Source organism: Arxiozyma heterogenica (genome assembly GCF_036370985.1).
Source record: "Arxiozyma heterogenica strain weizmannii chromosome Unknown scaffold_5, whole genome shotgun sequence".
Classification (NCBI taxonomy): Eukaryota; Fungi; Ascomycota; class Saccharomycetes; order Saccharomycetales; family Saccharomycetaceae; genus Arxiozyma; species Arxiozyma heterogenica.
The window spans coordinates 1,004,912-1,032,117 of record NW_027042658.1 but is presented as its reverse complement, the minus strand read 5'-3'; the positions used below and the strand labels follow the sequence as shown (position 1 = coordinate 1,032,117).

At 31.4% G+C, this 27,206-nt stretch overlaps 13 protein-coding genes across 13 annotated transcripts; 5 read left to right on the top strand and 8 right to left on the bottom strand.

Moving 5' to 3' along the window:
- Positions 1-222: 222 nt before the first annotated feature.
- THP1 (Thp1p) lies at positions 223-1,698 on the top strand (the record flags this gene model as incomplete). Its single annotated transcript, XM_064860763.1, has 1 exon — positions 223-1,698. One exon carries the CDS (start codon positions 223-225, stop codon positions 1,696-1,698), a length of 1,476 nt encoding a protein of 491 aa, XP_064717780.1.
- A 151-nt stretch (positions 1,699-1,849) lies between these two features.
- PWA37_004269 (uncharacterized protein) lies at positions 1,850-3,532 on the bottom strand (the record flags this gene model as incomplete). Its single annotated transcript, XM_064860762.1, has 1 exon — positions 1,850-3,532. One exon carries the CDS (start codon positions 3,530-3,532, stop codon positions 1,850-1,852), a length of 1,683 nt encoding a protein of 560 aa, XP_064717779.1.
- A 536-nt stretch (positions 3,533-4,068) lies between these two features.
- Positions 4,069-4,596, top strand: SDH5 (succinate dehydrogenase assembly factor SDH5; the record flags this gene model as incomplete). The annotated part of the gene is made up of 1 exon (XM_064860761.1): positions 4,069-4,596. One exon carries the CDS (start codon positions 4,069-4,071, stop codon positions 4,594-4,596), a length of 528 nt encoding a protein of 175 aa, XP_064717778.1.
- A 776-nt stretch (positions 4,597-5,372) lies between these two features.
- Positions 5,373-6,593, top strand: PWA37_004267 (2,3-butanediol dehydrogenase; the record flags this gene model as incomplete). Its single annotated transcript, XM_064860760.1, has 1 exon — positions 5,373-6,593. The coding sequence occupies one exon, from the start codon at positions 5,373-5,375 to the stop codon at positions 6,591-6,593; it is 1,221 nt and encodes a 406-aa protein (XP_064717777.1).
- Positions 6,594-7,126: 533 nt separating this feature from the next.
- On the bottom strand, positions 7,127-8,629 carry PWA37_004266 (uncharacterized protein; the record flags this gene model as incomplete). The annotated part of the gene is made up of 3 exons (XM_064860759.1): positions 7,127-7,770; positions 7,990-8,103; positions 8,320-8,629. 3 exons carry the CDS (start codon positions 8,627-8,629, stop codon positions 7,127-7,129), a joined length of 1,068 nt encoding a protein of 355 aa, XP_064717776.1.
- A 2,005-nt stretch (positions 8,630-10,634) lies between these two features.
- Positions 10,635-11,825, bottom strand: PWA37_004265 (2,3-butanediol dehydrogenase; the record flags this gene model as incomplete). Its single annotated transcript, XM_064860758.1, has 1 exon — positions 10,635-11,825. One exon carries the CDS (start codon positions 11,823-11,825, stop codon positions 10,635-10,637), a length of 1,191 nt encoding a protein of 396 aa, XP_064717775.1.
- Positions 11,826-13,255: 1,430 nt separating this feature from the next.
- Positions 13,256-14,308, bottom strand: NBA1 (Nba1p; the record flags this gene model as incomplete). The annotated part of the gene is made up of 1 exon (XM_064860757.1): positions 13,256-14,308. One exon carries the CDS (start codon positions 14,306-14,308, stop codon positions 13,256-13,258), a length of 1,053 nt encoding a protein of 350 aa, XP_064717774.1.
- Positions 14,309-15,074: 766 nt separating this feature from the next.
- NUF2 (kinetochore-associated Ndc80 complex subunit NUF2) lies at positions 15,075-16,439 on the top strand (the record flags this gene model as incomplete). The annotated part of the gene is made up of 1 exon (XM_064860756.1): positions 15,075-16,439. One exon carries the CDS (start codon positions 15,075-15,077, stop codon positions 16,437-16,439), a length of 1,365 nt encoding a protein of 454 aa, XP_064717773.1.
- Positions 16,440-16,573: 134 nt separating this feature from the next.
- PWA37_004262 (uncharacterized protein) lies at positions 16,574-18,322 on the bottom strand (the record flags this gene model as incomplete). The annotated part of the gene is made up of 1 exon (XM_064860755.1): positions 16,574-18,322. One exon carries the CDS (start codon positions 18,320-18,322, stop codon positions 16,574-16,576), a length of 1,749 nt encoding a protein of 582 aa, XP_064717772.1.
- A 1,497-nt stretch (positions 18,323-19,819) lies between these two features.
- Positions 19,820-20,278, bottom strand: PWA37_004261 (uncharacterized protein; the record flags this gene model as incomplete). Its single annotated transcript, XM_064860754.1, has 1 exon — positions 19,820-20,278. The coding sequence occupies one exon, from the start codon at positions 20,276-20,278 to the stop codon at positions 19,820-19,822; it is 459 nt and encodes a 152-aa protein (XP_064717771.1).
- A 301-nt stretch (positions 20,279-20,579) lies between these two features.
- Positions 20,580-21,641, bottom strand: INP54 (phosphoinositide 5-phosphatase INP54; the record flags this gene model as incomplete). Its single annotated transcript, XM_064860753.1, has 1 exon — positions 20,580-21,641. The coding sequence occupies one exon, from the start codon at positions 21,639-21,641 to the stop codon at positions 20,580-20,582; it is 1,062 nt and encodes a 353-aa protein (XP_064717770.1).
- A 522-nt stretch (positions 21,642-22,163) lies between these two features.
- Positions 22,164-23,246, bottom strand: MET22 (3'(2'),5'-bisphosphate nucleotidase; the record flags this gene model as incomplete). Its single annotated transcript, XM_064860752.1, has 1 exon — positions 22,164-23,246. One exon carries the CDS (start codon positions 23,244-23,246, stop codon positions 22,164-22,166), a length of 1,083 nt encoding a protein of 360 aa, XP_064717769.1.
- Positions 23,247-24,085: 839 nt separating this feature from the next.
- On the top strand, positions 24,086-27,115 carry DBP10 (ATP-dependent RNA helicase DBP10; the record flags this gene model as incomplete). Its single annotated transcript, XM_064860751.1, has 1 exon — positions 24,086-27,115. The coding sequence occupies one exon, from the start codon at positions 24,086-24,088 to the stop codon at positions 27,113-27,115; it is 3,030 nt and encodes a 1,009-aa protein (XP_064717768.1).
- Between the last annotated feature and the right edge of the window lie 91 nt (positions 27,116-27,206).

Sequence of the window (27,206 nt, the reverse complement as noted above, 5' to 3'; positions counted from 1 at the left end):
TTCGATAATATTGTTAATAGATAAAGTACCCAGACAAAGAAAGACAAAGAGAGAAAGAAAGAGGGAAGTGTATCACAGGAATACATAGTCTTATTCATTAATATCGATATGAAGAATTCTATTACATGATAGATAGGCACTATCCAAATCTACATTACTATTGACGATACTCCAGGCTAAGTGTGCTCATCTTTGATTTTGGTTTCAATTTTGAATGAATTAATGACAATGCAACAATATACTTTAAATAGTTTCTATAACGATATTTCAAATAAAAAATTTCAAGTATTAAAATTGGATCTGTCTAAAAACGGATATATTATAGCTGCCTTACAATCACAACTGTACTCAAGGAGTTGTGATAAAAGTACTCATGATGATGGTTCTTCTCATTATGATACTCAAAAACTACAAGACATGGTAGAATCCAACAATTTTTATTCTGGCAAGTGGACAAGATTTAATATGATGATAGTATCATTTCTAGAATATTGTCAAAATATTGATCCATGGTCATCTTGGAATAGTTGTGATGTTATTTTCCAATTCTACTCAGATCTAAACAATTGCATCCTAAATGATACTTACCCTGTTGATGAGTTAATTGATATTTTTATAGAGAATACCGAATACATTATACCATTTGCTGAGCTTTTAGATTCTAATTATAGATATTTACAGATCAAAAAATTCCAGTTTTTATCTTACACTTCTTCCATTATATCAAAAACTTTTAATAGTATTAAATCCCAACATCCTAATTCCAGTTCTAACCAAAATCATAATACTATATTAAACCAATCAAATTTCACAATATCAAAGAAACAACAGATATTATTATATTTAGTGAATAAATTAAATAACATATATTTTAAGATTCAATCGCCACAATTATGTTCCAATATTTTCAGAAATTTTAGACCGAAGAGTTCAATTAAAAATTTCAATGAATACCCAGTATGGCAACAGATTGAATACCGTTATCTATTAGGTAGATTTTATTTACTAAATAAGAGGGTCTCAAATAGTTTTGTACAACTGAATACTTCATTTAACTTACTTTTCAAATCTTATCAAATCATGAATATTCTCGATGATCTCAGATCTAAACGAAATTTGCAAAGAATCTTAAAATATTTAATACCATTAGGTATAATTATGGGTAAATTACCAAATTTAAACTTTGTTTCAAAATTTTTGATAGATGAGGAGAACAATTTAAATTATAGAGAACTGCTTCAATATGTTAGAAGTGGCAACATTTTCATGATGAACCAATGGTTAAAATCTAATGAAATTATATTAAGGAAAAGAAATCTTTTTTTAATTTTACTGGAAAAATTACCCATGCTAACATACAGATATTTATTACGAAGAGTTATTCAAATTTGGTCTATTGAACAGCAATTGAATCGTTTACCATATGATATATTTGAAAAATGTTTGAAAGTATCCATTCAAGACAATGACACATCTGATAACATTAATATATTCAATAGCATTCATAAAAGTAAAAATGTGGAAAATATTTTGGTCACTTTAATAAATTTAGGTTACCTTCGTGGAAATTGTTTCCCATTACTACAACTTTGTGTATTTCAAAGAACCACAGACATAAATAATATATTACCACCAATAGAGAATCGAATGCTGAGCATGTTCCCATTAAACCACGAAGATTCATGGTTAGATAACTGATTCTATATATATATATTTATATATGTATAACATATAAACACTATATCATATGTTATACCTTTTACCTTTTCTTTAAAGTTATCTCATTAGAATTGAACGTCAATGAATTGCTATGACTATGGTTAGACAAAGAATCACTTGTAGGCACAAGTTATTGAACGTCACTATTTATAATACTGGAATGTGATAACGTAGTAGAATTATTAAGAATATTGAGATTATTATTATTATTGTTGTTGCTGTTATCATCGTTATGTGAAACTTGAGTTAAATTTCTTAGATTTTTTTTCAATCTTACATTTTCAAAAACCAATTTTAAAATTACTTCAGATGTAACAGCTATATGATCTACAAGTGAAACAGCCATTGATTTTGGACCTTTAATTTCTTTAAGAAGTTCTAATAATTTCAATCGAAGTTTTCTATAATTGTTAATCTTTGTAATTGTATCTTCTCCTAAATCTTTATCAGTAATAATACATGTCATCTTTTTTAATATAGAATCAAAATCTTGTCTATTCGAAACCGTCTCTTGTCCAGTAACAGTCTTGCTAAATATATCCAATTGCTTTTGCATATTAGTTAACATATATGTTATATTTGTAAATTGTTCCAACTCACTAGCATTTTGAATCTCCAGTTTTCTTTTTAAAGTATTACTGTTTTCAATAACAGAGCCATTCGATACTATAGTATCATTAGCTTTCAAAGTTTCAATATCCGTAGAACGATCTGTATCTACTTGTGTAGATTTCGTTACTTGACGTAATAATCCAAGTCTTTTCCTTAATCTATTCAAGGTGCTTTTACTAAAAGTTTTAGGGAAGCTTAGATCACAGTTACTACTAGTACTAGCATTACCACCATTACTACTACTACTATTATTATTATTGTTGTTATTATCACTAGATGAAACTGTTGAGGGTAGTTTAAGAAGTGTAATTAATTGATTCAATAGCTCTTCCAACATAGTAATATCAAAAAACTGGAAAAGTGGTTCATTGTTTATAATTTGATATGAATTTGAATCTGAAAAATCTTCCTTTAATAATTTAAATAGTATTTGTAAAACAATTAAATGCCTATTCAACTGATCATTCTGATCACTATTATTATTATTATTGTTGTTGTTGCCATTTTCTTGCATTTGTTTTTGGTGATGAATCATATAATTTAGAGCGCTCAAATCTTCCTGCGTTATATGTGATTTAATAAGTGCCAAATTAATTAAATCTTGTAAGGATTTGTTTGATATAAGCAAAGTTTTATCCGGATATCGTTGGCTGAATTGAAGTTTCAACACATTTAAGACATTTTGCAAATATTTAAATTCAACATCATTAATCAAAGACTTTGTCTGTGGCCCATGTATTGCAGAATTCAAATGTTTACCAGTAAGATGATCATTAAAGGACTGTTTGGGTATCCCAAAATATTCGGCTACTGCTCTAGACGAAACTTTAACTATATCAAAGACCCCTTCTCCCTTTTCCACACCACGATTATTTGCATAAGTACTGTTATTAATTCTATAAAAATCCGTGGCCAATTGTACAATTTTCTTTTTCTTTTCTCTTTTCTGTAAACTAGTCAATCTGGTATCCAAATTAACGTTTCTATAATTTAGTTTATCTTTATTAAATAAGATTTCTGGATCAGTTAAGGTTACTCGTTTATCTTTAAAGTAGCCAGGTATAATAACCATGGGATAATCATGGAGTGGTATATTCTTGGTAAAATTGTCATTAGTAGTGCTAGTAGGCTCTTTATTCAGCATTAGATTTAAAGAAGACCCTCTGGTAATAGTATTATTATGATTAAAATCCATATTCATTTAAGATATGATATAGGAATCAGGGAAGATGAACCATCAAGCAGGTAAAAGAAACAAGCAAACAAGCAAACACAGATATAATAACCAAAGAAAGAAGACAACAAAAAATAAAAAAAATATGAGGCAGTTCTTTCATTTCATTGCATTCCAATGATTTTTCTTGATCCATCTGTCGCAGAAAGATGGACCGGGTAGAATTTTTTTTCACTTAGTCTGGGGTTTTTTCTGCAGTTCTTCTATTCCCTCCCTCAAACCGGTAAGTAAAAAGAAAAAAAAAATGAATAAATAAAAAACAAATAAACAACTCTAAAAGGTGTAAAAGGAGAGAAACAGAGAGAACAACGAAACTAAAGAACGATTCAAATAAAAAAAAATACAACTAAAAACATTGTGTAGATATATACTTGCGTAATATAAACATTTTTTACAAACATATATATCTATCAGTTTGTTGTGTAACAGAAAAGAGAAGTACATACATACATACATATATATATTAAGAGAAAAAAAAGGGAGAAAGAAACAGATTAATTGAGATGATGTTATTAAGAGTAAGAAATAGATTAATACTGAATAGTTTAGGAAATCAACCTAAAAGAATTTTAATCAATATGTATCAATTTAACAGATTATCTACTAAAAATAGAAATAATGGGCATGATGACACTAATAAGACATTAAGTCCAGAGTATGATGAAATTACACATTCAAAACTTATTGAAAGAATCAAAATACCACCAATTAAAAGAACAGATGAATCAATCGATAAGATGAGGTCACGGTTGATTTATCAATCCAGGAAAAGAGGTATACTGGAGACCGACTTACTTCTATCAAGCTTTGCATCTAAATATTTAAAAGCGATGAATTTAGATGAATTGAAAGAATATGATGAATTGTTAAATGAATTGGATTGGGATATTTATTATTGGGCCACTAAAAATTATAAAACTAGTAAAATACCTGACAGATGGGTAAATTCAAAGATTTTACAAAAATTACAAGATTTTGCAGAGAACAGAAATAAGGAAATTTTAAAGATGCCAGATTTAGATACATATTGAAATACTCACCATAATATATATTTTTATATTACTTGTAAATAACAATATCTTATAAATAAATAACGTATATTCACGGTAATATACAACAACACAAACAAACCTAAAGCAAGCATTCGATAGATTCTAATATTACTGCGTATTAGCCATCGTTATATCACCTTTATTACCGTTATTATTGCTATTACTATTATTACTGTTACCACTATGTAATTATCTCCGTGGAATCTGTCACCCCCTTTCCCCTTCTTCCGTTTCCACGGAAATGCCTCAAGGGGAGGGGGGAGAGGAAAGAAAAGCGGAGAAACCACACACACGCAGAAAACAAACAAAATAAACAAAAGAATTTTGCAGGAAAACCGGAAAAAAACAAAAGAGAACAATACAGCAAACGAAAAAACAAACAAAGAATCGAAAACTGGATTTTCTTTGTTCTCCTGTGGCTAAATAATAGATCGAGAGTGGCTTCTTTCGAGATCAGGGAGTGTTCGAGAAGAGACCCCCGCACTTTTTAATGGTTGACTTCTTTTGAATATGCAGTATTTTATACATCGGTCATTAATAGCCAATGTTCATATGCAATAATCCAAATATATATATATATATATACAGAGACATGAGAATAAATACAAATACAGAGTAAGGTTACAGAATATACTATTTATTTTATTAAACCTAATATTTAAATGTGATTCACAAATAAAACAAATCAAAACAACAATAACTACACACGTATATTATTAGTGATAATAACAACAATATCAACAACAAAAGTAAAAATGAGAGCTTTAGCATACTTTGGAAAAGGTGATATCCATTTCACCCACGAGTTAAAGGAACCGCAAATCACAACTGCAGACGAGCTGGTCATCGATATTGCGTACTGCGGGATCTGCGGCACGGACCTACATGAATACACCGACGGGCCCATCTTCTTCCCCAAGGACGGACACAGACACGAGATCAGTGATAACGAGCTACCGCAAGCGATGGGTCACGAAATGGCAGGCATAGTCAGAGAAGTGGGTCCAGCGGTCACCAGGTTCAAGGTGGGTGACCACGTCACAGTCGAGCCCACGGGGACCTGCAGAGACAGGTACCGCTGGCCAGAGTCCCCCAACGCTAACAAGCCCAAGTGTGCTGCCTGTAAAAAGGGCATGTACAACACCTGTGCACACCTGGGGCTCATCGGTAACGGTGTGCAGAGCGGTGGGTTTGCAGAAAGGGTGGTCATCAACGAGTCCCACTGCTACAAAGTACCCAAGGACATTCCGCTAGACGTTGTTGCGCTAATCCAGCCGATTGCGGTGAGTTGGCATGCTGTCGGAGTGGCCAAGTACAGCAAACAAGGAGGATCTGTGCTGATTCTAGGTGGTGGCCCCATTGGCCTGGCCACTATCCTGGCGTTGAACGGGCATGGGTGCACAGACATAGTGGTGTCCGAGCCTGCTAAGATAAGAAGAGAGCTAGCTGCAAAAATGGGGGCCAAGGTGTTTGACCCTACCTTGCACTCATACGACGAAAATGTACGTCTGCTAAAGGAAATGGCTCCTGGCGGCGAAGGTTTCGACTACTGTTTTGACTGCTCAGGCACGCCTGCCACACTTCGTACCTCCATCGACTGTCTAACGTTTAGAGGCACTGCGGTGAACGTGGCGATGTGGGCGTTGGACAAGCCGATTGATTTTTTTCCTATGGACATAACCCGACAAGAGAAGACATACACAGGGTCGATGTGCTACACGTACCACGATTTCGAAGAGGTGATCGATGCGTTTGAGAGGAGGATGATTGATCCAGAAAGGGCCAGGCACATGATCACCACAAAGGTGCCGCTAGAGAAGGCGTTTGAGCATGCACTGATGAGGCTGATCACTAGAAAAGAGGAAACAATCAAAGTACTTGTCACCCCAAATAACTTTGGAGAGTTAGAAGAAGAAAAAGAAGAAAACGAAAAGAAAGAAATAAGAGAAGAACACCATAGGACGGCAAGACTCTAATATTCTAACCCTTCATTATCAACTTTATAAAATAACTTCCTGTATGATATTAAAAAATACCTTTGATAATAACAATTTTAAATATATTCTAACATATACATATCTGTATTTTATATGCAGTGGCATTATATAAATAAACCTTTCTCATTATCTATCTATTTATCTTTTTTTTTTGTTTTCAATTATAGAAAAAAGCGTACATACACATATGCATATATATTAGTAGATTGAATTTATTGAATATACATGCTATTAAAAAAATCGATACTTGAATATATAAACAATAAAATACATCTTTCACTTCCTCTAATCTGAATTAATTTATATTTGATTTGATAAAATTTGATCAATAACATTTTGACCCACTTCATCCTCATATTGTTCATCTGATAAATTGGTTTTAGGACCACGATAATATTTCTTTTTATACACCATATAATATACCCACGACAAAAACCATACACCTGGTCCAATAATACATGCGTAATTCATTGTTGACTTAGTAATACTATGACAGGATGATGGAAACATCACTAGTATAATAACAAACGTCTCAAAAAAATAGAAATCCAAACTGCTATAGGAGACAAAAATTTTCCTAAATAGAATGGGCCTGGCCTAAACAAATCACGACCCCAAGTCAGTCTCATAAATGTCGGCATACTCCATGCCAAATTGTTACCTGCTACAGAAAGGCTAAATAATGCACTGGTTGCAGCGTTGTCAATTAAACATAATAAACCTAATACCAATGAACCACAACAAACAGTAAAGATAGCAATAAAAGGAACAGAATATTTCTTATCCACCTTCTTAATATAATGAGACATTGGAAAACCATCATCACGTGCAAAAGCCCAAACCTGTCTCGAGACAGCAGTCAAAATAGAGGAACCCATCAAAAATTGACAAAAAGCCATTAATGACATAAATGCTATAGCCCAATTTCTCCCTAGAGAATCATAAATAACTTGAGCCATAGCAAATCCATATAAATTATTTACCACATGCTCTATATCATTAGACATACATGCACATATACAGATTAACATTAACCAACCTAATATCCAGCACACAGAGATTGATACAAGAATCCCAATAGGAACAGACTTCTTAGCATCTTTGACTTCTTCAGATTGATGTACACAAGAGTCAAAAGAACCAATTGTCCATACTGCTGGCATTAATCCAGCAAGCAAAAATTACCATCCATCGTTCCAGTCACTTAAATTCTTATATTTACCAAAAACAAATGAACCGTTATTGAAACTGCCTATATTTTTTTTAGTGCCCATGGGTAAGGCAACAAAAAATAACACAATAATAAAGATGTTAGAAACAATACTCAAGGTTTGCAAACGTGCAATTGACTTTGAAGCTAAACATGTACACATACCCATACACACAACAACCGCTACAAGCTCGCCATACAATTTACCACTTGTAACTTCAAAATCACCATCCCTTGATATGACCACTGCTGCAAGCACTTCTTCTGCAAAACCATAATCTATAGAACATATACCTGCTGCTAGAGCTAGTGAATTAGAACATCCAATAATAAACGAAATAACTTTTTTGAAACCTTGTGAAGAGTAATAATATGTCCAATAGTAAAGACTACCAGCAGTGGGGATGGCACTAGCGTTTTCTGCCATTGAAATACCGACCATCAGAATAAACCCACCAGCAATAAACCATCCCTATACAAGAGTAGCAGGGCCACCAGTAAGTCCAGTACCCATAACAGATGCAATAGAAGGTAGCAACCCCATGATAGCAAAGGCAATCCCGAACACTTGAATAGTAGAAAACTGTCTTTTTAGTTCTTGCTTATAACCGATTTCGGCTAGTAATTGATTATCTGTAGCACCGGTACCAGCATTGATATAATTGACTTCACCTGCTCCTGTATGGGACCTAACAGAACGAATGCTTGAAAAACCTACTGGATGGAAATCCTTTGTTGTACCTACATCTATGAAGGTCCTAACTTCTGTGATGGTAGACCCTTTCTTCTCAATTAAATTAGACATTATCTTCTTCTTTAATAAAAAAAATTATTCTTGCCATTGCACTTATATTTGATTGATATCAAATCACAAGATAAAAAAACCTTTTTGAAAGAATTATTCACTATTCTTTAACATCAAAAACAAAATAAAGTATAGAAAACCATAGCTTTAAGAACTAATAGCTTTTTATATGTTTGAACATTATTTGGAAAGATTGTGTTTTTATTATCTTTCTTATCATTTTACTGAAAGATGATATATTTACTTATCGATAAAAACCTTTCAATGATTAACCTGACATAAATATATAATATTATTCATGCAAGATATTCTTTTCATATTTTTTGATTTTCCTTTTTTGTAATATGATCAAGATTCGACAGATAATGTTTGAGAATCAAAAAAAAAAAGTTTGTTATCGGATATCTTATCTCATTATTATTATCACTAATTTAGCATTACTTATGAGACTGATAAGCGGACAAAAGAAATATTTCACTTCTCTTTTTCTTTTTTTTCCCTCTTCCATCTACCTCAAGTTGTTGATTATGTAAGACCTTCTGAATTGAATTATTTTAATCAATTCCTGGAGTCACCTTCCATAGGAACTAATTCCAAAGAATTTTTAAAAAATCTCTTATAAAATATTCAAAACATATTATGCACTCATATTTACAAAGACCATATATTGTATATATACTTATTGCATTTTTCTTTAGTTCGTCTGGCCAACTTTCTGCCAAGGCAAACGAAGAAGTAAATGTACATAACATCGAACAACAATGTAACTATTTTAGATAAGTGATAGAATGTTACAACTAACTTTTTGAAAACATAGTTTACCTACTTTAAACAAGTTTTCTCATTATTATTATAACAACTATGGTGTATTTGTAGGATCTTTTTCTTTTGAATGTTAATAGCAATGCATTTTTAATCAGGAATATTCAATAACCAATTGAATAGATTATAAACATACTAATAGTCCTCTATTCTTGCTATGTTAATTCAATATAATTTTAAAAAACAACTTACAGAATTATTGAAAGAATATTTACAGATATTTTAGATAACGGTTCAAGAAGAACCAATTGGTAATAATTACACATCACTACAGATTAAAATATATTTGGATTAATAAATGACAAGAAGATAGTATATTGATTCATACATGCTATTTGTAAATTGAGATTACGTAAAAAACTTCAAATGGTCATTTCCTAAACTCTCTCTAACCATTGATTTCTTATGTTTTATATATACCTCTCTTCATTTTTTATATATTATGTATATAGAAAACATTCTGAGAAGCCCATTAATATATGGTGTGCATCAAACCATAACTGATAATTCACAATAAGGTCCATTAGCTTCTAGAATTGGTGAGATGGTTTTTCTTATAATTTGGGGAAATGATTTTGTTAGTACACAGGTATTCAAATTTGAACTTTTCTTTTAACTATACATTTGTAAAATACACACCTTACAATTATTAACATAATATATTAAACAACAAAACAACTACAAAAATTGAAAGAACAAATAATTATGGAATAGTTATTAGTTATTGAAAATTATTGGACAGACTAATTACAAGACCTACTATATTATCCAAATATATTACTAGAAATTTTAATACTCTTTCAGACCATACTTTTTCCCAATAATCTAATACTTCCATTGACATTAAATGTAAAAAAAAAAAGAAACCGAAATGAAATAAGCATATTCAAAATACTCTATAACAACACACTTAATTTTTTTTTGAATTATTAAGACACAATGAGATGTTTCGTAAAAGATGGAGAGAATTACTTGTATCTTCAAATAATCTTCATATTATAAAATTGTTACTAAAACACAAGAAACAAAAATATTATCAATGCTGTTCATTAAAATCATTACAATAAATAATATATATAATATACAATCTATAGCAGATAAATGCTATTATCATATGCTAAAATGTGGCATGAATGCATGAAGATATTTATCTAGGCAAAACATATAAACTCCAATAGCTAGATTATAATTTAGCCAGCAGTTCATCAGAATTTATAGGGTTTAGCTCTCCAAAGTTATTTGGGGTGACAAGTACTTTGATTGTTTCCTCTTTTCTAGTGATCAGCCTCATCAGTGCATGCTCAAACGCCTTCTCTAGCGGCACCTTTGTGGTGATCATGTGCCTGGCCCTTTCTGGATCAATCATCCTCCTCTCAAACGCATCGATCACCTCTTCGAAATCGTGGTACGTGTAGCACATCGACCCTGTGTATGTCTTCTCTTGTCGGGTTATGTCCATAGGAAAAAAATCAATCGGCTTGTCCAACGCCCACATCGCCACGTTCACCGCAGTGCCTCTAAACGTTAGACAGTCGATGGAGGTACGAAGTGTGGCAGGCGTGCCTGAGCAGTCAAAACAGTAGTCGAAACCTTCGCCGCCAGGAGCCATTTCCTTTAGCAGACGTACATTTTCGTCGTATGAGTGCAAGGTAGGGTCAAACACCTTGGCCCCCATTTTTGCAGCTAGCTCTCTTCTTATCTTAGCAGGCTCGGACACCACTATGTCTGTGCACCCATGCCCGTTCAACGCCAGGATAGTGGCCAGGCCAATGGGGCCACCACCTAGAATCAGCACAGATCCTCCTTGTTTGCTGTACTTGGCCACTCCGACAGCATGCCAACTCACCGCAATCGGCTGGATTAGCGCAACAACGTCTAGCGGAATGTCCTTGGGTACTTTGTAGCAGTGGGACTCGTTGATGACCACCCTTTCTGCAAACCCGCCGCTCTGCACACCGTTACCGATGAGCCCCAGGTGTGCACAGGTGTTGTACATGCCCTTTTTGCAGGCAGCACACTTGGGCTTGTTAGCGTTGGGGGACTCTGGCCAGCGGTACCTGTCTCTGCAGGTCCCCGTGGGCTCGACTGTGACGTGGTCACCCACCTTGAACCTGGTGACCGCTGGACCCACTTCTCTGACTATGCCTGCCATTTCGTGACCCATCGCTTGCGGTAGCTCGTTATCACTGATCTCGTGTCTGTGTCCGTCCTTGGGGAAGAAGATGGGCCCGTCGGTGTATTCATGTAGGTCCGTGCCGCAGATCCCGCAGTACGCAATATCGATGACCAGCTCGTCTGCAGTTGTGATTTGCGGTTCCTTTAACTCGTGGGTGAAATGGATATCACCTTTTCCAAAGTATGCTAAAGCTCTCATTAAATGCAAAATTTGTTTTTAACTTTTTTTTGTTAGTCAGTAAAATTGTTGTTAAACGTGAATTATCCTTGGTTACTTTATTTAGTGATTTATCTCTCTTGTTTTTTCTTTTTCTTATCTGAAATTAATATTAATAGTAACGAAGGAAAAAGAAATTATCTGTCAAAGAAATGAAAACACTCTTAATTCTTGAACACTTTATTTTTTTTTTTTAACAATTTATCACTTGAATTTATATATGCCATTTCCCTGATTAAACAATATTAGGGGTGATCAAAATATTTGACTAAAATACAGTCATTTGTTTCTAACATTGTAAACGTTCAGTCATCCAATTGCTACTAAAAAAAAAAAAAAAAGAAAGGAGAAGAAAAAGAAAGAAAAAATTGACTACATTGATCAAACTTTTTGTTACCTTTCCTTCCGTGTGTTCCGGTTTTTTGTTTCGAGGATACAAAAAAGAATGGCTTCTTTTGTCTTTCTGTCGATTTAAGAAAAATCGAATAACAACGCCACATCCAAATCCCTTAAAACAGACAAACAAAAGAACCACTTATACATGTGCTTTTCATTATTTCCCCGGCCCGCACTGTATGCTTTCCTCGAGTTGAAAAACCAAAAAAAAAAAAAACAATTACGAAACAAAAAAAAAAGAAACAAAAAAAGACGTCATAAAAATTTGTCATATAACAGAATAATAATAATTAATATACAACAAGGGATGAGAATACTATTGTGTAATTGCCACTTTTCCGTTAAAGCCATATCTGAATATGGCTGATCATCTTATTCCACAACAATCAACAGTAAAGTCCATCAATTATCGGCAGAAAAATGTATTTAACATTTTCATTCTGTTTATGCCTTCATTCTCTATGCACCCCCTTTAAAATTACGTATACACAATATAAGTATTTATTTATTTGATTCTTTTCATTATTGTAAGGTCATTTGGTTTTTTATTTTTATTTTTTTTTTGTCTAGAAAAATTACTTTTTATTGTCCCTTGATTGTAATATTTGCAATTGTCTGTCCACGTGTGATACCAATACAACGTTTCATTTCCCCTCCCGCTCCCCTCTCTATATTGTGTTAATCATAATACACTAACTGGTTTTCAATAGATATCTTGTCTTCTTTAATTGCTATTTAAAGCAATAACTTTCTTTTCAAGATTCACATAATCATTTTCTTACCCCTTCCTTCCCTTACATATAGAAGTGATGTACATTAATTTTGGTGGTGAATGAATAACTAATCAAAATCCAAGATCAGATTAACGTTCAAATAATAGATAATATCATGGGTATTGTATTAATTCCTTATATATATATATATATTCACAATAATCAAATATTACCAAAAGAACAAAATAGAATTATTCTTCGATAAATATATACAGTGTTAATGATTGCGGTGTAGTCAGTACACTAAAATCCTTCTAGGACACGTGTAGCACTGTCTAACCTTTTTAGGATTTCTGTTCTACGTGAGGGATCTAAGAATATATCCACTGCAAGCCTTGATAATGTATCGATAAATTGCTCTAATAGCATCTTTTCTTCGTTAGGGATAGATAACCTATCAAACTCCATTCCTACAGTACTTGTATTAGCTATAGATATCAATTGAGATAGAGTGTTTATATTTCTTTGTTGTTGGATAGAGAAAGTCTTCTTAGCACTAGTACTGTCCTTTGTATCACAACAATCATTATCATCATGCTGCTGGATATTTTCTATGATTGATGAATTCTCGACATCTTTATTGGAATCATCACCTTTTAATGGTTCTTCAGGAACAGGTCTTTGTAAATACTCATTAATGTCTCCCCCTTCTTCTTCTTTATGCTCTTGGACCTCGTCCTTACTTTCAGCAGTATGTTTATATTTGTAATTATTATCTTCAATAACTATGTTCCTATCTCTACCTTCTGTTTTTACCCCTAAATCACCCACATATTGTATTTTAATCGATGGAGGTCCTTGAATATTTGTATTAAACGAATTAGTTTCGTTTAATACACATATCTGAGACTTAGGTCTGTTTTTATTTCTTGGTAAGGGTACAATTATTTTAGTATTATCCATACTTGAATTATATTCGTAATCTAACTGATCAAATGCATCTCGCATATGAAAATGTTCAAGTTCACTTTCCGTTTCGTATCTAGCATGTGAAGTCCCACTTTCACTAGCTAAATTACCGGACCCGATAGAAGAATAATTCGAATACTGTCTACGAATATCTTTTATATTGCTTGATAATGTCAGGATGTGATCATCGTCTAATCTATCCTGAAAATTTACACCATTAACATTTTGATTATCATAATTCAATTGTTCACTTATTTTCCGTGCATATGCTAAAGTCTCCTTTGATGGCAAATTTGGAATATTTGGTTGTCCTTTAATCGACCTGTTAATTTTATAGTTATCAGTATTCTTATTTAAATTGGCCAGGTCAGTTTTTTCAATTTGCATTATTCTTTTTTACCTTATTATTATTGCTGTTGCTGTTGTTGTTTTTTCTTATTTTTATTTAATAGAATATCTATGGGGAAATTCCTTCAGCTCATTAGTATTATAGATATGCCAAATAATCAGCACTTATTTAGCAGCTCCAACCCCTACTTCCTAACCTACTATTACTTTTTAGGTTCATGCGAATTCTATCTCTGCAAATTTCACTCACTTTTATCGAGCTTTCCTTTTTTTTGGTTTTTTTTGTTAACTTTTTGATCTTGATTATAAAATATTATTAAACCGAACAAAAAAGACACCAACTATATTTACATTATTTCCTTTTTAGGTATAGTAATGAACGTTGGTAAATACTAAGATCTGGTTTTTATTGTTTCCTAACTAAGAATTAATTTTTTATTTTTTTTTAAATTGAAATTTCATCTTTTCCTTCTTCATCTTTTTTTTTTGTTTTGTTGTGTTTATACATTTGCTAGTAAGCACATTATTTTTAATATTTTTTTGAGATAACAAATGGAGTTTGCAAACAAGAGGGGAGACGTTGAATTCTTCTATATTTATTATTAAAAGGATATCAGTAATCAATAATGAGTTCCAGATCCATTCAACTGTCTTTAACCTAAACTTTTCCTTTTTTTTTTTTTACTTCCTTTCTCTCTTTAATATCATATCATTAAGAAATATATATCAGCTTGTTTATAGATAATAATAGCATTAATTTTTCCCTTTTCAATTCAAATACATATACTTTTATATTCCTATAATTATGTCTATGGATGAATTTCCTTTATTAGATGTACCCGAGTTGGTCTCTTGTTTACAAGAATGTGATTTCTCTGCGGCAACGTTAGAAACCATCACAAAACCTACTTCTCCTTCAATAATAAAATTGTATCAGCAAATCATAGACCTTTTTGCAAATATCAATACTGAAAATTATTCTATTCAGCCTAACCAAGATATGACAGAGACTTTAGATACTTCAAACACTATTCCTATTGCAATATTGAATCTAACATGTCATAAGTTCTTCAAAGTTATTGGAATATCAGATTTTAATATGATGGATCTTTGCAAACCTGATTTCCAACGGACAAGAAGGTTACTAAGTGCTGTAGTAAATTATGCTCGGTTTAGGGAAGAAAGAATTTTTGATTATAAGGAATCTATTCAGCAGATGTCTGATTTATCTGATGTGTTAGAATCGAAATTTGATTCTTTCAATTTATTACGACAACAGAACAATGAAATTAGGGCAGAATTAGGACATTTAAATAATGATTTAAATTATGAAAGTAGAAATATCGAGGATGATGAAGAGTACAATACTGAAAAATTAGATAACATGAGTAACGATCTTGAAGTTCAATTGAAAAGTTTAACAAAACAACAGGAGTCATTATCACTTGAATATGAATCATATAAATTGACTAAAAATGATCTATTAACGGAATTAGAAAAATGTGGTTTCCAATTAATAGAATTAGAATCCAAAAGAGATAAACTAAAGAAAATATCTGATACTGATGTTGTAATATTAGATGAAAATATTAAACAGTTACAAGAAACATTAAGTGCAAATAAAGATAAATTACAAACTTTGATAACTAAAAAAGACAATCTTGAAATAACATTGAAGACTTTGGAAAGAATTATAAGTGAATTATATGATTTAACTAACGTTATATCATCAGACTTAAAAGTCTCGTATGGAAGAGAAATTTCAATAATGAACACAAAAAAAACTTTAATAGAAAAGAAAATAACGTTGGAAAATTTACTAAAGACCTCTTTATCATCACAACTGAAATTAGCTAAAGAACAGCTTTCAAGACAAGAGATAATACATTCAAATTTGAAAAAAGATATGGCTTCAAAAATACAGGAGAATGAAGAGAAAATCAACGATTTAAATAATATCTATTCCAATGAAATCATGAAAAGACTAATGGAAACAGATAAACATATTACAAATGATATAATAGAAAAAGAAGTTAAATCTATTGAATTAGAAATTCATTCTAAAAAACAACAATTTAGCAACGAATTAGATGAATTAGAAGAAGAATACATACTTCTTATCAATCATGTAAAAGATTATATGAGTACTGTTTTAAGTAACCTAGACTAAACAAATTGCTAGGATCGACTGATACATATATATATGTATATATGTATGTATGTATGTATGTGTGTATAAATGTAATAGGATTAGAGTACATAACAATGGATATTTAGGTAACCCAAAGTAATTTTACCAGCTTATTAATTCGAAGATAATATAGGTTCTTCAGTTTCCTTTTTATATATTTTACTACCTAGTCTTTCTTTTGCCACAAAGACATCATAAAATCCCTTATCTTTCTCTATATATTCTATTCTTTTGTTTTTCAAATCTGACCAACTGCTATGTGGTATATCCCAATTAGATTTTTGTGCAATCAATGCGGCAATATCATCACAGAATCCAAGCAGATTTAAATCAAATTCTGCATGTTTTACAGGGTCTTTATTAATTAACACTTGAGGGACATGTGCAGGAATCATATTGACAATTTCAGAGACAGGTGCAACTTTCAAACTGGTCCCAATACATATTAGTAAATCACATTTCAATACATCTTCACGAATAGTTTTATGAAATTTAGATGGTAAGGCTTCACCAAAAAAAGTAATATCAGGTTTTAAAACACCATATGATTTCAATACTGTACCAGCAATTGGATTTTTAGAAATTTTATTATTTTTAGGCTGAGTATAATATTCTTTATTACCGTCATTATTATCGTCCAATTCCAATGGGAAATATTCTCTTCTTTTTTGATAACAATACGGACAAAGTGGTAACTCTAATTTCCTGATATGATCAAAAATTTTTTCACCTGGTAGTTGCCAATGACAAGTAATGCATGATGCAGTAGCAAAGGAACCATGACATTGCACCAACTTTTCTGCTTTGATTCCTGCGTATGATTCTAAGTTATCAATATTCTGCGTATAGTTTCTTAATAATTTCCCTTTATCCTGTAACATTTTAATAAAACTATGCAATGGAGAATAAATGTTTTCTGGAGGTAACACCATATGTGCAATATTATAGAATACTGAAGGATCCTGCAAAAAAATATCCATATTGAATACATCTTGTGGATCATCTAGGCCTAAATATTTAATTTTAGAATAGAAACCTTCTGAAGATCTAAAATCAGGAATACCCAGAGAGGTTGATACACCAGCACCTGTAAGAACCAGAATTTTGTTAGCCTTTTGTAATTTATCAATAAAATGTTCTAGTGTGTAAAAATTAGATAATCTTAGACGAGTAGATAAAACTTTATTAATTGCCTTTTGTAAATCCTTTATTAATCTAACGGCATGTTTCTTTTCTAGAGGATCTTCAAATTCTTCATATATTAAATCACTTTCTTCAAGGCTATTGGTTTTGTCATTATCACTGATATTATTACTATTATTAGAATTTAGAGTTACCGGAGAAATATATGCGTGAACAGCATTTATTACATCTCTATCCTTTAATTCAAATCCTAAAAGTCTTATTAGAAAATACACATATAAGGAATTTAATTCTTCAGGTAGATATGTATCCAAAAATTTTCTTAAACCATAATATTTTAAAAACATTCTAGCATTCTGTGTATCTTCTTTTTTAATCATTGGAAAAACATATTTATTATCTCTATTATTCCTACCTATACGTATAGGTTCCCTTGGTGTTCTTGGTTTTAGTATTTCATTTTCTTTACTCCTTATTCCACTATATGGTATTTGAATGGATTTAGTTTCTTCTACATCATCTTCTTGTTTATCTATACCTTTGCTTGTTGGATTAATGTAGTTACTTTCCTTTACTTGTTTTTCTTCATAGGTTTCTTCTAGCTTCGCTCTTTTATTTGTAGCGTTATTTTGATTTTGTAGGCTTTCCTCGCATTTTACAATTTCTTTATTGTCAAAAGATCTCTTCACTGTATTTGAAGGTTCAACGTCAGTGGACATAAGAGATATATATTATAGTATTGTGTGAATAGTATTCTATCTATAAAGTGTCAAATTAATCCCTGTAGGTCTTTTGTTTTAATATAGTTAATATTATTTACGCACGACTTCACTATACCTACACTGTTGATTGTATGTTATTTCTTTTTTTATTTTACTCTTTTTCTTGGGTTTTTTTTCCTATAAAATAATAAAGAGAATACCAGATAGATAAAGTTATTTTACCTGTATGAGAAAAAAAAACATATATACACCGAAATAAAACAGGTATAAAATACCAGCAATAGAATTTATCTTCCATAATCGATTCGCTTTTTTGTTTGTTCTTCCGATAACCATTGGTTCATTATGGTAATCTATTGTTAATGAAATATATTTTCTTCATCCAACAAAAAAACAGAAAAATAAAAAAAAAATTAGAAACCTAAAAAATTTTTTTCCAATAGGAAAAATAAAAAAAAAAAGGAAGTTATTTTATCATCCGAGATATGACCACTTATAACTTTAAGAAACATTGATATATCATTACTTATTATTAGATATCTTGAGTTAATCAATATAAATTTAAAAGTAAATTTGAACCGTTTAAAGAAAATGCAAAAAAAGAATGCGTATAAGAACAAGAATCAATGCATTTTTGGTTATTAGCACCTAGTCATTTCTGAATATTTGAAGGCTTTAATGTTATTACTTGTAAATTTTGATTATATTTTCAATATTTTAATTAAGTATTTTGAGATATTTTATAAACCTTCTATTAGTATATAATATAGATCACCGAATTTTGTTAAAAAGTTATTATCGGCACCCATAAAGTTTTTCTTGTTTTTTCATTTTTACCAGAATGGGTAGCTTAACCGTTAATTTAAATAAGACATAAAATTGTCTTTTTTTCTTAAAAAAACGTCTTACGTTCGATTTCGGGAAGAGTATTTTCATGGCATATGTAACTTTACAAGGTAATCTAATACAATAAATCTGATGTCGTCTTAAAGGAATCAGTATATTGTTGTGACGGAAGAGTTTATAGTATAAAAAAATTTATATCTATTAAAATATTTTTTGTAAACTTAAACATACTCAAGCCAGTACAACATCAGCTTTAAATAACTGTAATAAATTTCATTATTCAAATTTCTTCGTAACTTGTACAATATGTTTAAATCGCTAAGCATTCATATACTATTGTTCCATAATATTGGGTGAGTTTCTAACATAAAGTATGTAAAGTGTATGAAAACGCTAGTTCTTATATTTCAAATAAAAAAGGACTTGATATTACTGGGATCCTGTAGGTACATCTTGATACTACAAAATATACAGAGATTGTGGATTTCAAGTAGAATTAGAAAGGGAGAATAAATTAGGTTACTGTGCTATATTTCAATATATAGTTTGTATTAGAAGCCTCATAAAGTTAATCTTAAAAAGAAAATCGCTACCAATTAAGTTTGCACGACAAGTGGTCCCTAAACGTTCAATAAACTTTTATATTCTTTAAAGAATGCATTTGGTAGCAGTACTGTAAACTGCCTCAACTTTTGTAGGATCAGAAGAAAGAATGTTCATAAGTATTCTGACACACACTATCGTATCCATGTGGATACTCCATGTTACGAGTAGAGTAATATGCATGATTATGGGTTCATTATTATCCAGACAGCCATTATATGGACAGAAAACATACAATCGTAGTATGCCAAAGAGCTGATTATTCTTCTCCTGTTGATCGTGCTGTGTCAGTTTTTTTGTTAATACTTGGCAATCTTTACTTATTGAATGTAGAAGATAATAATCCATATTTTCGTAAATGATTATTTGAGTTTTTATCATAGTAAACGTTTTGCTTCTCAAATATAATGAAATCGCATGCAAATAAAAAAAATACTTATACTCCTTCCTAAAGCTGTTATATACCAGATATATTCCAAAAAATTGTTGTTTATTCATCAACATAATTTTAACAACTCTTTTATGCGAAATGCCATTTAGAAGAAGAAGAAAAAAACTAAAAAGAAACTTTACTATTTGACCTTGATAAAGTTAATAAGGTCCAAAGTAGAGATTGTACTATCAACAGTTAACAACATAGCTATACTACCTTTCAAAGTTATTCCAGAAAATATACAATCTACCTTGCCCCTTTTGTTTTTCGACAAAAAATACCTTAGATGCATATAATTACTTATACTAAGTGTTTATGTGGCCCAAAAATTTTTATCTTCTTCATTTGCTGTTATTGCTACTTTTATTTTACTTAAAACATTATATTCTTTACAATAAAGAGTAGTATTACACTTGATATAATCCAATAGTGAAATCTTTTATAAAGTAACCAATCCACATAACTAATTATTATATCAGGATAATTAACCTCACATAACATGAAATCTTTTCTCTTGATAATATTTTTGTTCCCAGTTAAATTTAGAGGATTTTTATTAATAAACTTTAATTGAACTGGTTGGTGATCAGAAAATAATAAACTTGAACCTCTTGAAATTGCATCATATGATTCAATACTAATGTTATTTTCATTGTTACTACATTTATATAGTATTCTATCACACCAGGAGGGATTTCTTTTCATATTAAACGAATTAGCTGCATCGTATAACACATATTTATATGTCTTATTAAAATTAATCCTAAACTCTTTTAAATTCTTAAATAAGGGGTGCGTGTTAAGAAGATGTAGAAGTTCATCTCCTTCATAAACTCTGGTTAATGGGTTAACTCTGAAGTTTAAATCACCAAAAAGAAATAATAGAGAATTTTCAAATAAAGAAGAAGGGATATTTGTTTTACAAGAATCTATAATAGCTTCAATATCTTTAATCCTATAATTTAAATTTTTGATACCTTCATTTGCAGTTAGGTGACAACAAATAAAACAATAAGTCTCTAAAAAATCACTCTGATTTGAATTGGTTACTTGTAATGTAATAGACACAGAACCTTTTAATGAAGAGTTTATTATACCACGCTTACAATGATCCCTTATCAAAGAGTGCACTGTCATATTGTTTCTTGCAAATAAAAAAAGCGCCGTCCCACCTGTATAATCTGATCCAATTGATGAATAATTATTACCTAAATGACCCTGTATCAATTTGTTTATTTCTCCAATCTTGTTTGACATAATTTCTGGGTCTAGACATTCCCAGATCATTGAAACTTCTTGCAATCCCAATACAATAAGGTCATATTCATCGGATACATTAGGAATGATGGATTTAATTACAGAACTAGCCAACTGGTTATTATGCAATGGGAATAATTTGCCACAATTAAAAGTTGTTATAGAGACTTTAGACATTTTTACTCTCTTTCTTGCTCCTTCTTTTTCTATATATAGATATGTACGCACATTTATATATGTATACAATGATGGATATGAATACTCGAGTTAATATAATACATATAGTTATCGAAATGTGTACAAGTATAGCAATTCTGGTAATAACCATGAGTAATATACATAATTTATCTTGTTTTAATACATTTTTTTGTTGTATATTAGTTTTCTTTTTAATTTTTTTTTTATTATACAATATATTTCAAACCTTCCAGATGTGGAGAATATGTATAAGTTGAGACAACCAGAGGGTTACAACATAAGGAAAAGGTGAAGGGAGAGCAACCAAACAAAAAAAAAAACATCACTGCAACCAAATCTTAAAAAAAGATTAAAACCATAAAAATTATTTTATTCAATTATATAAAAATCTATACGTAATTAAGAAAATAGAGCAAAGATATATATGGAATAAAGGATAAAGATTCGTGTTTATTTCTTTATTTCTTTATTTCTTCGATTCTTTTTTTTTCTTTGATGTTTCTATGCCCTATTAGATAAAACCTTTTTAGATGTAGATACGACTAGTTCATGTAGTTTAGCAGGACCACTTGTGGCAATAACACCCTTAGTCAACAAAGTTCTACCTTTGCTAAAGTCTAAATTTTGATTTTCTAGTGCATCAGTATGGAAACCACCACTCTCTAAAACAATAGCGTTACCCGCAGCATGATCCCAAATCTTTTCCTGAAATGACATTTTGATTGGTAAACGTAGATACACATCAGCAAGACCCATAGCCAATAGGCAATATTTGACCTGAGAATCCAAATGAATGGATTGTGTGATGTTTAATTTTTTCTTGATCAAATCTTGCTCTTCGTGAGAAGAATGACTCTTTTCTACACCTTCCAATGTAATCATATCCTTAGTGTCTTGTAAATGTCTAACATGAATATCTTTCCAATTAGACAAAGTTACAGAATCCGTGAAAGCAGCACCTTGACCTCTAACAGCACGGAAGATGTAACCAAAGGACTCATCAACGTTCCCAAGTTTATCTTGGATCGAATTATACTGAGACAATTTCAAATTAGGACAACCAATTATACCACATTTTACCACACCATCTACGATAAGAGCCAAGCATACAGCAAATTGTTCACCTCTTAAAAACCCTTTTGTACCATCAATTGGGTCTAAACACCAAAATCTGCCTTTATTACCACCTTGATAATCACCAAAATTAATAATTTGTTTGACATCATCTATTGACTTCAAAGGGAATTCATCATTGGAAAAATCTACAGAGCCAGTATCAATATTATTATCTTTATAGTATTGATCAATATCATTAATTTCTTTTAAGATGGAAGACACAAATTTATCGTCTAACCCATTTGCAGATTCTTCGCCCACTACATAATCGTTAGGAAAATTAGACTTTATTGTGTTGATGATTATAGTTTGGGCAGCATAGTCACCAAGAGTTACTGGAGAATTATCAGCCTTTGTGATAGTAGTTTCATCACGATGTTGAATAATAGATTGTTGAACTTTTTTAGTTAAAAAGGAGGCTTTTCTGACTGCATGAGTAGCTATTAATAATTCTCTTTCAAATGCCATTATTTTTGTTTTTTACTAGTATACTATCTTTGTAAGTTAAAATTACGGATATGAGTTTAAGATATTGTTATTAAAATGTTTTTAATGAATGTGATACACACACACACACATATATATATATATATATATATAAACGTATTACAGTTTTGAATCGAAAACCGTCTATTTAAAAGCAAATAGTGTTAATCACATTCAGGGGTAGAGAACATAAACCAGACTGATATTAAAATGGGTGAAAATTTGCTCTTTCGATGTCTTCAAGTAAGTAAAATAAGTGTATCACCAAACAAACTGTGTGTTTCTAGATGAATCCAAAAGTGAACTGTGTACAGTTTAAAAGAAATATTCAAATGTTCAAAGGAAAAAAAAAAAAAAAAAAATAAAAAAAGGAAGTGGAAATTGTATGTCTGGAGGTATGGATGTGAGAATATTAAGAGAGTGGGAGCTAAAACAAAGAGAATTTTTGCAACAACCTTGCACCACATACAAACTGTTTGTTTTTCCCGTCTTGTGCGGCTTCTTTCCTCTTTGGGGTACGATGAGATCAGACGAGATGAGCAGAATGAAATGGAATGGAGTTGAAAATTTGGTGAAAAGTGAAAAATTCTCATTTGACATCATTAGTCTTATTGTGATGATGTAAACTAGTATAATGTTTGATAATATCACCTCAAGAATAAAAGCTTCAATCTGACAAAATTCTGTGCTTTTTTACACAAATATTACATATTTATATTTTACGAACCAGTTGTTTCAAAAAACGGAAAATATATATATATATATATAAAACATAAAACAGAGAGTCGTTTAATACTAACTTAAATAATATAGTATAAACCATGAAACGGACCAGAAATCCTAACTATGAAGGTAGCTCTAGTGATGAGGACAATGGTGACTTTGATATTGCAAAAAATTTAATTGCTGTGGGAAGTAGTGATAGTGAAAGTAATAATAGTAATAGTAACAATGAAGATGTAGATATTCCTGATATTATTGAATATAGTGACGAAGAAGAAGAAGAAGAAAGTGATGATACACATGAAAATAGCAATAATAAACAAAAGAACTATGTTAAAAAGAATAAACAAAGTATTAAATCTTTCCCTAATTTAGATACAATTGATGTGGATAAAGGTACTAATGATAATGGCGATGAGAACAATGACGATGACGATGATGATGATATTGATTCATACTTTTCAACCACAAATACTACTTCCAATTCTAAACACAAGAAAGGTTCTTTTGCAAGTTTTGGTTTATCTAAACAAATTCTTTCAAATATTAAAAGAAAGGGGTTCCGTCAACCAACTCCTATTCAAAGAAAGACTATACCTTTAATTATATCTAATAGAGATATCGTTGGTATGGCAAGGACTGGGTCTGGTAAGACTGCTGCCTTTATTCTACCAATGATTGAGAAATTGAAGACCCATTCAACAAAAATCGGTGCAAGAGCCATAATATTGTCTCCATCAAGAGAATTGGCTCAACAAACTTTTACAGTTTTCAAAGAATTTGCAAGAGGCACAGAATTACGTGCTGTCTTATTAACTGGTGGTGACTCCCTGGAAGACCAATTCTCTATGATGATGTCTAACCCTGATGTTATTATTGCTACTCCAGGTAGATTCTTGCATTTAAAAGTAGAAATGTCTTTAGACTTGAAAAGTGTGGAATATGCAGTGTTTGATGAAGCTGATAGATTATTTGAAATGGGATTTCAAGAACAATTAAATGAATTATTGGCTGCTCTGCCACAACAGAGACAAACTCTGTTGTTTTCTGCTACTTTACCAAGTTCTTTAGTCGAGTTTGCCAAAGCTGGGTTAACTAATCCTGTCTTGGTTCGTTTAGATGCAGAACAAAGAATATCCGAAAATTTACAAATGCTGTTCTTGTCCACAAAAAATGATGAAAGAGAATCTACTTTATTATACATCTTACAAGATGTTATTAAAATTCCCTTAGCTACTCCTGAGCAATTGCAAAAGTGGGATAAAGCAGAGCAAGGATTGGATGAGTCAGACAGTGAAGAGGAAGAAGAAGAAGATGATGATGATGATAAACATGCGAATCAAAAGAAAAAGAAGAAATTAAATAAAAAATATCTTCAAAAAAAGAGACAAAAATTATCTTCTCCGACGGAATTACCTTCAGAAAAAGCCACTATCATATTTGTCCCAACTAGACACCATGTTGAATATATTTCTGAATTGTTGAAAAACTGTGGCTATCTGGTTTCATACATCTATGGTTCTTTAGATCAAACCGCTCGTAAGGCTCAACTTTACAATTTTAGACTTGGCTTAACTTCAATTTTAGTAGTGACAGATGTTGCAGCAAGAGGTGTAGATATCCCCATGTTACCATATGTTATCAATTACTCCTTACCATCTTCTTCTAAAATTTTTGTACATCGTGTTGGTAGAACTGCTAGAGCTGGGAATAAAGGTTGGGCATATTCTATCGTTGCTGAAAACGAACTACCTTACTTATTAGATTTAGAATTGTTCTTGGCCAAGAAAATCTTATTGACACCAATGTATGAGACAACTTGTGATATTTTGAGAAAAAGGTGGAGGGAATCACATAATGGTCATGACTCTGAGTTTGTAGAGCCTAAAATCTCATACACAGAAAGAATGGTATTGGGTTCATGTCCAAGATATGAATTAGAAAACTTTATCGATCTTTATAATAATATCTTCAGTAAGAAGTTTGATCTTAAATTAGCCAAACAAACCGCATTAAAAGCTGAAAAATTATATTTTAGGACCAGGACATCTGCATCACAAGAATCAATGAAAAGAAGTAAAGAGGTTATAGCTTCTGGTTGGGATGAACAAAATATTTATTTTGGTAAAAATATGGAGAAAGAAAAATTGCTATTTTTAGCTAAATTGCAAAACAGGCATAACAAAGAAACAGTATTTGAATTTGCTAGAAATCCGGATGACGAAATGGCAATCTTTATGAAGCGTAGAAGACAAAAGTTGGCTCCAATACAACAGAAGGCAAAGGAAAGAAGAGAACTTCTAGAAAAGGAAAGATTAGCAGGTTTTTCTCACTCAATTGAGGATGAGATTTTACGAACTGAAAGGAATTCAAATTCTAAAGATATACTAAATTCAACAGCTGGTTATTCAGTCTCTGAGGAGGCTTTATTAAAAGAGTTCGAAGACGCTGATAACATATTAGAATCGGAAAAAAGGGGAAAGTTAACAAAGAAATCTTACAAGGATCCAAATTTCTTCTTAAGTCATTATGCACCTGCAGCAGATCTTCAAGATAAACAATTACAATTAACAAGTGGGTTTGTTAATGATGCAGCAGAAGCCACATATGATATTAATGATGATGATAAAGTACAAATCCATAAGCAAACAGTAAAAATGAAATGGGATAAGAATAGGAAGAAATATGTAAACATGAATGGGATTGATAATAAAAAGTATATTATTGGCGAAAGCGGGCAAAAGATTGCAGCAAGTTTTAGATCAGGTAAATTTGATGAATGGTCTAAGGCCAGAAAGATAAAACCATTGAAAGTTGGGGCACGTGAATCCTCTATTCCATCTAATCTGCTTTCTGATCCAAAGCTTATGGGGTTAAGAACTTCAACTGGGAAATTCAAGCATAAACAGATGAAGGCACCAAAGATGCCAGATAAATATAGGGATGATTACCACGCCCAAAAGCAAAAAGTAGCCAAGGCACTGGAAAGAGGTGCTTCTATCAAGGGTTTCAATGCACCTGGTAGTAAGAATGAGTTGAAATCTACTGAACAAATCAGAAAGGAAAGAATTCAAAAGGAAAAGAGACGTGAAAAGAACGCACGTCCTTCTAAGAAAAGAAAATTATAGATTCTTTATTGCATAATATATAGGCAATTCTTCGTAAATTTATGTATTAGTAGAGAGGGTGAGATAGTGAATCAAATCCAATCAACGGGTA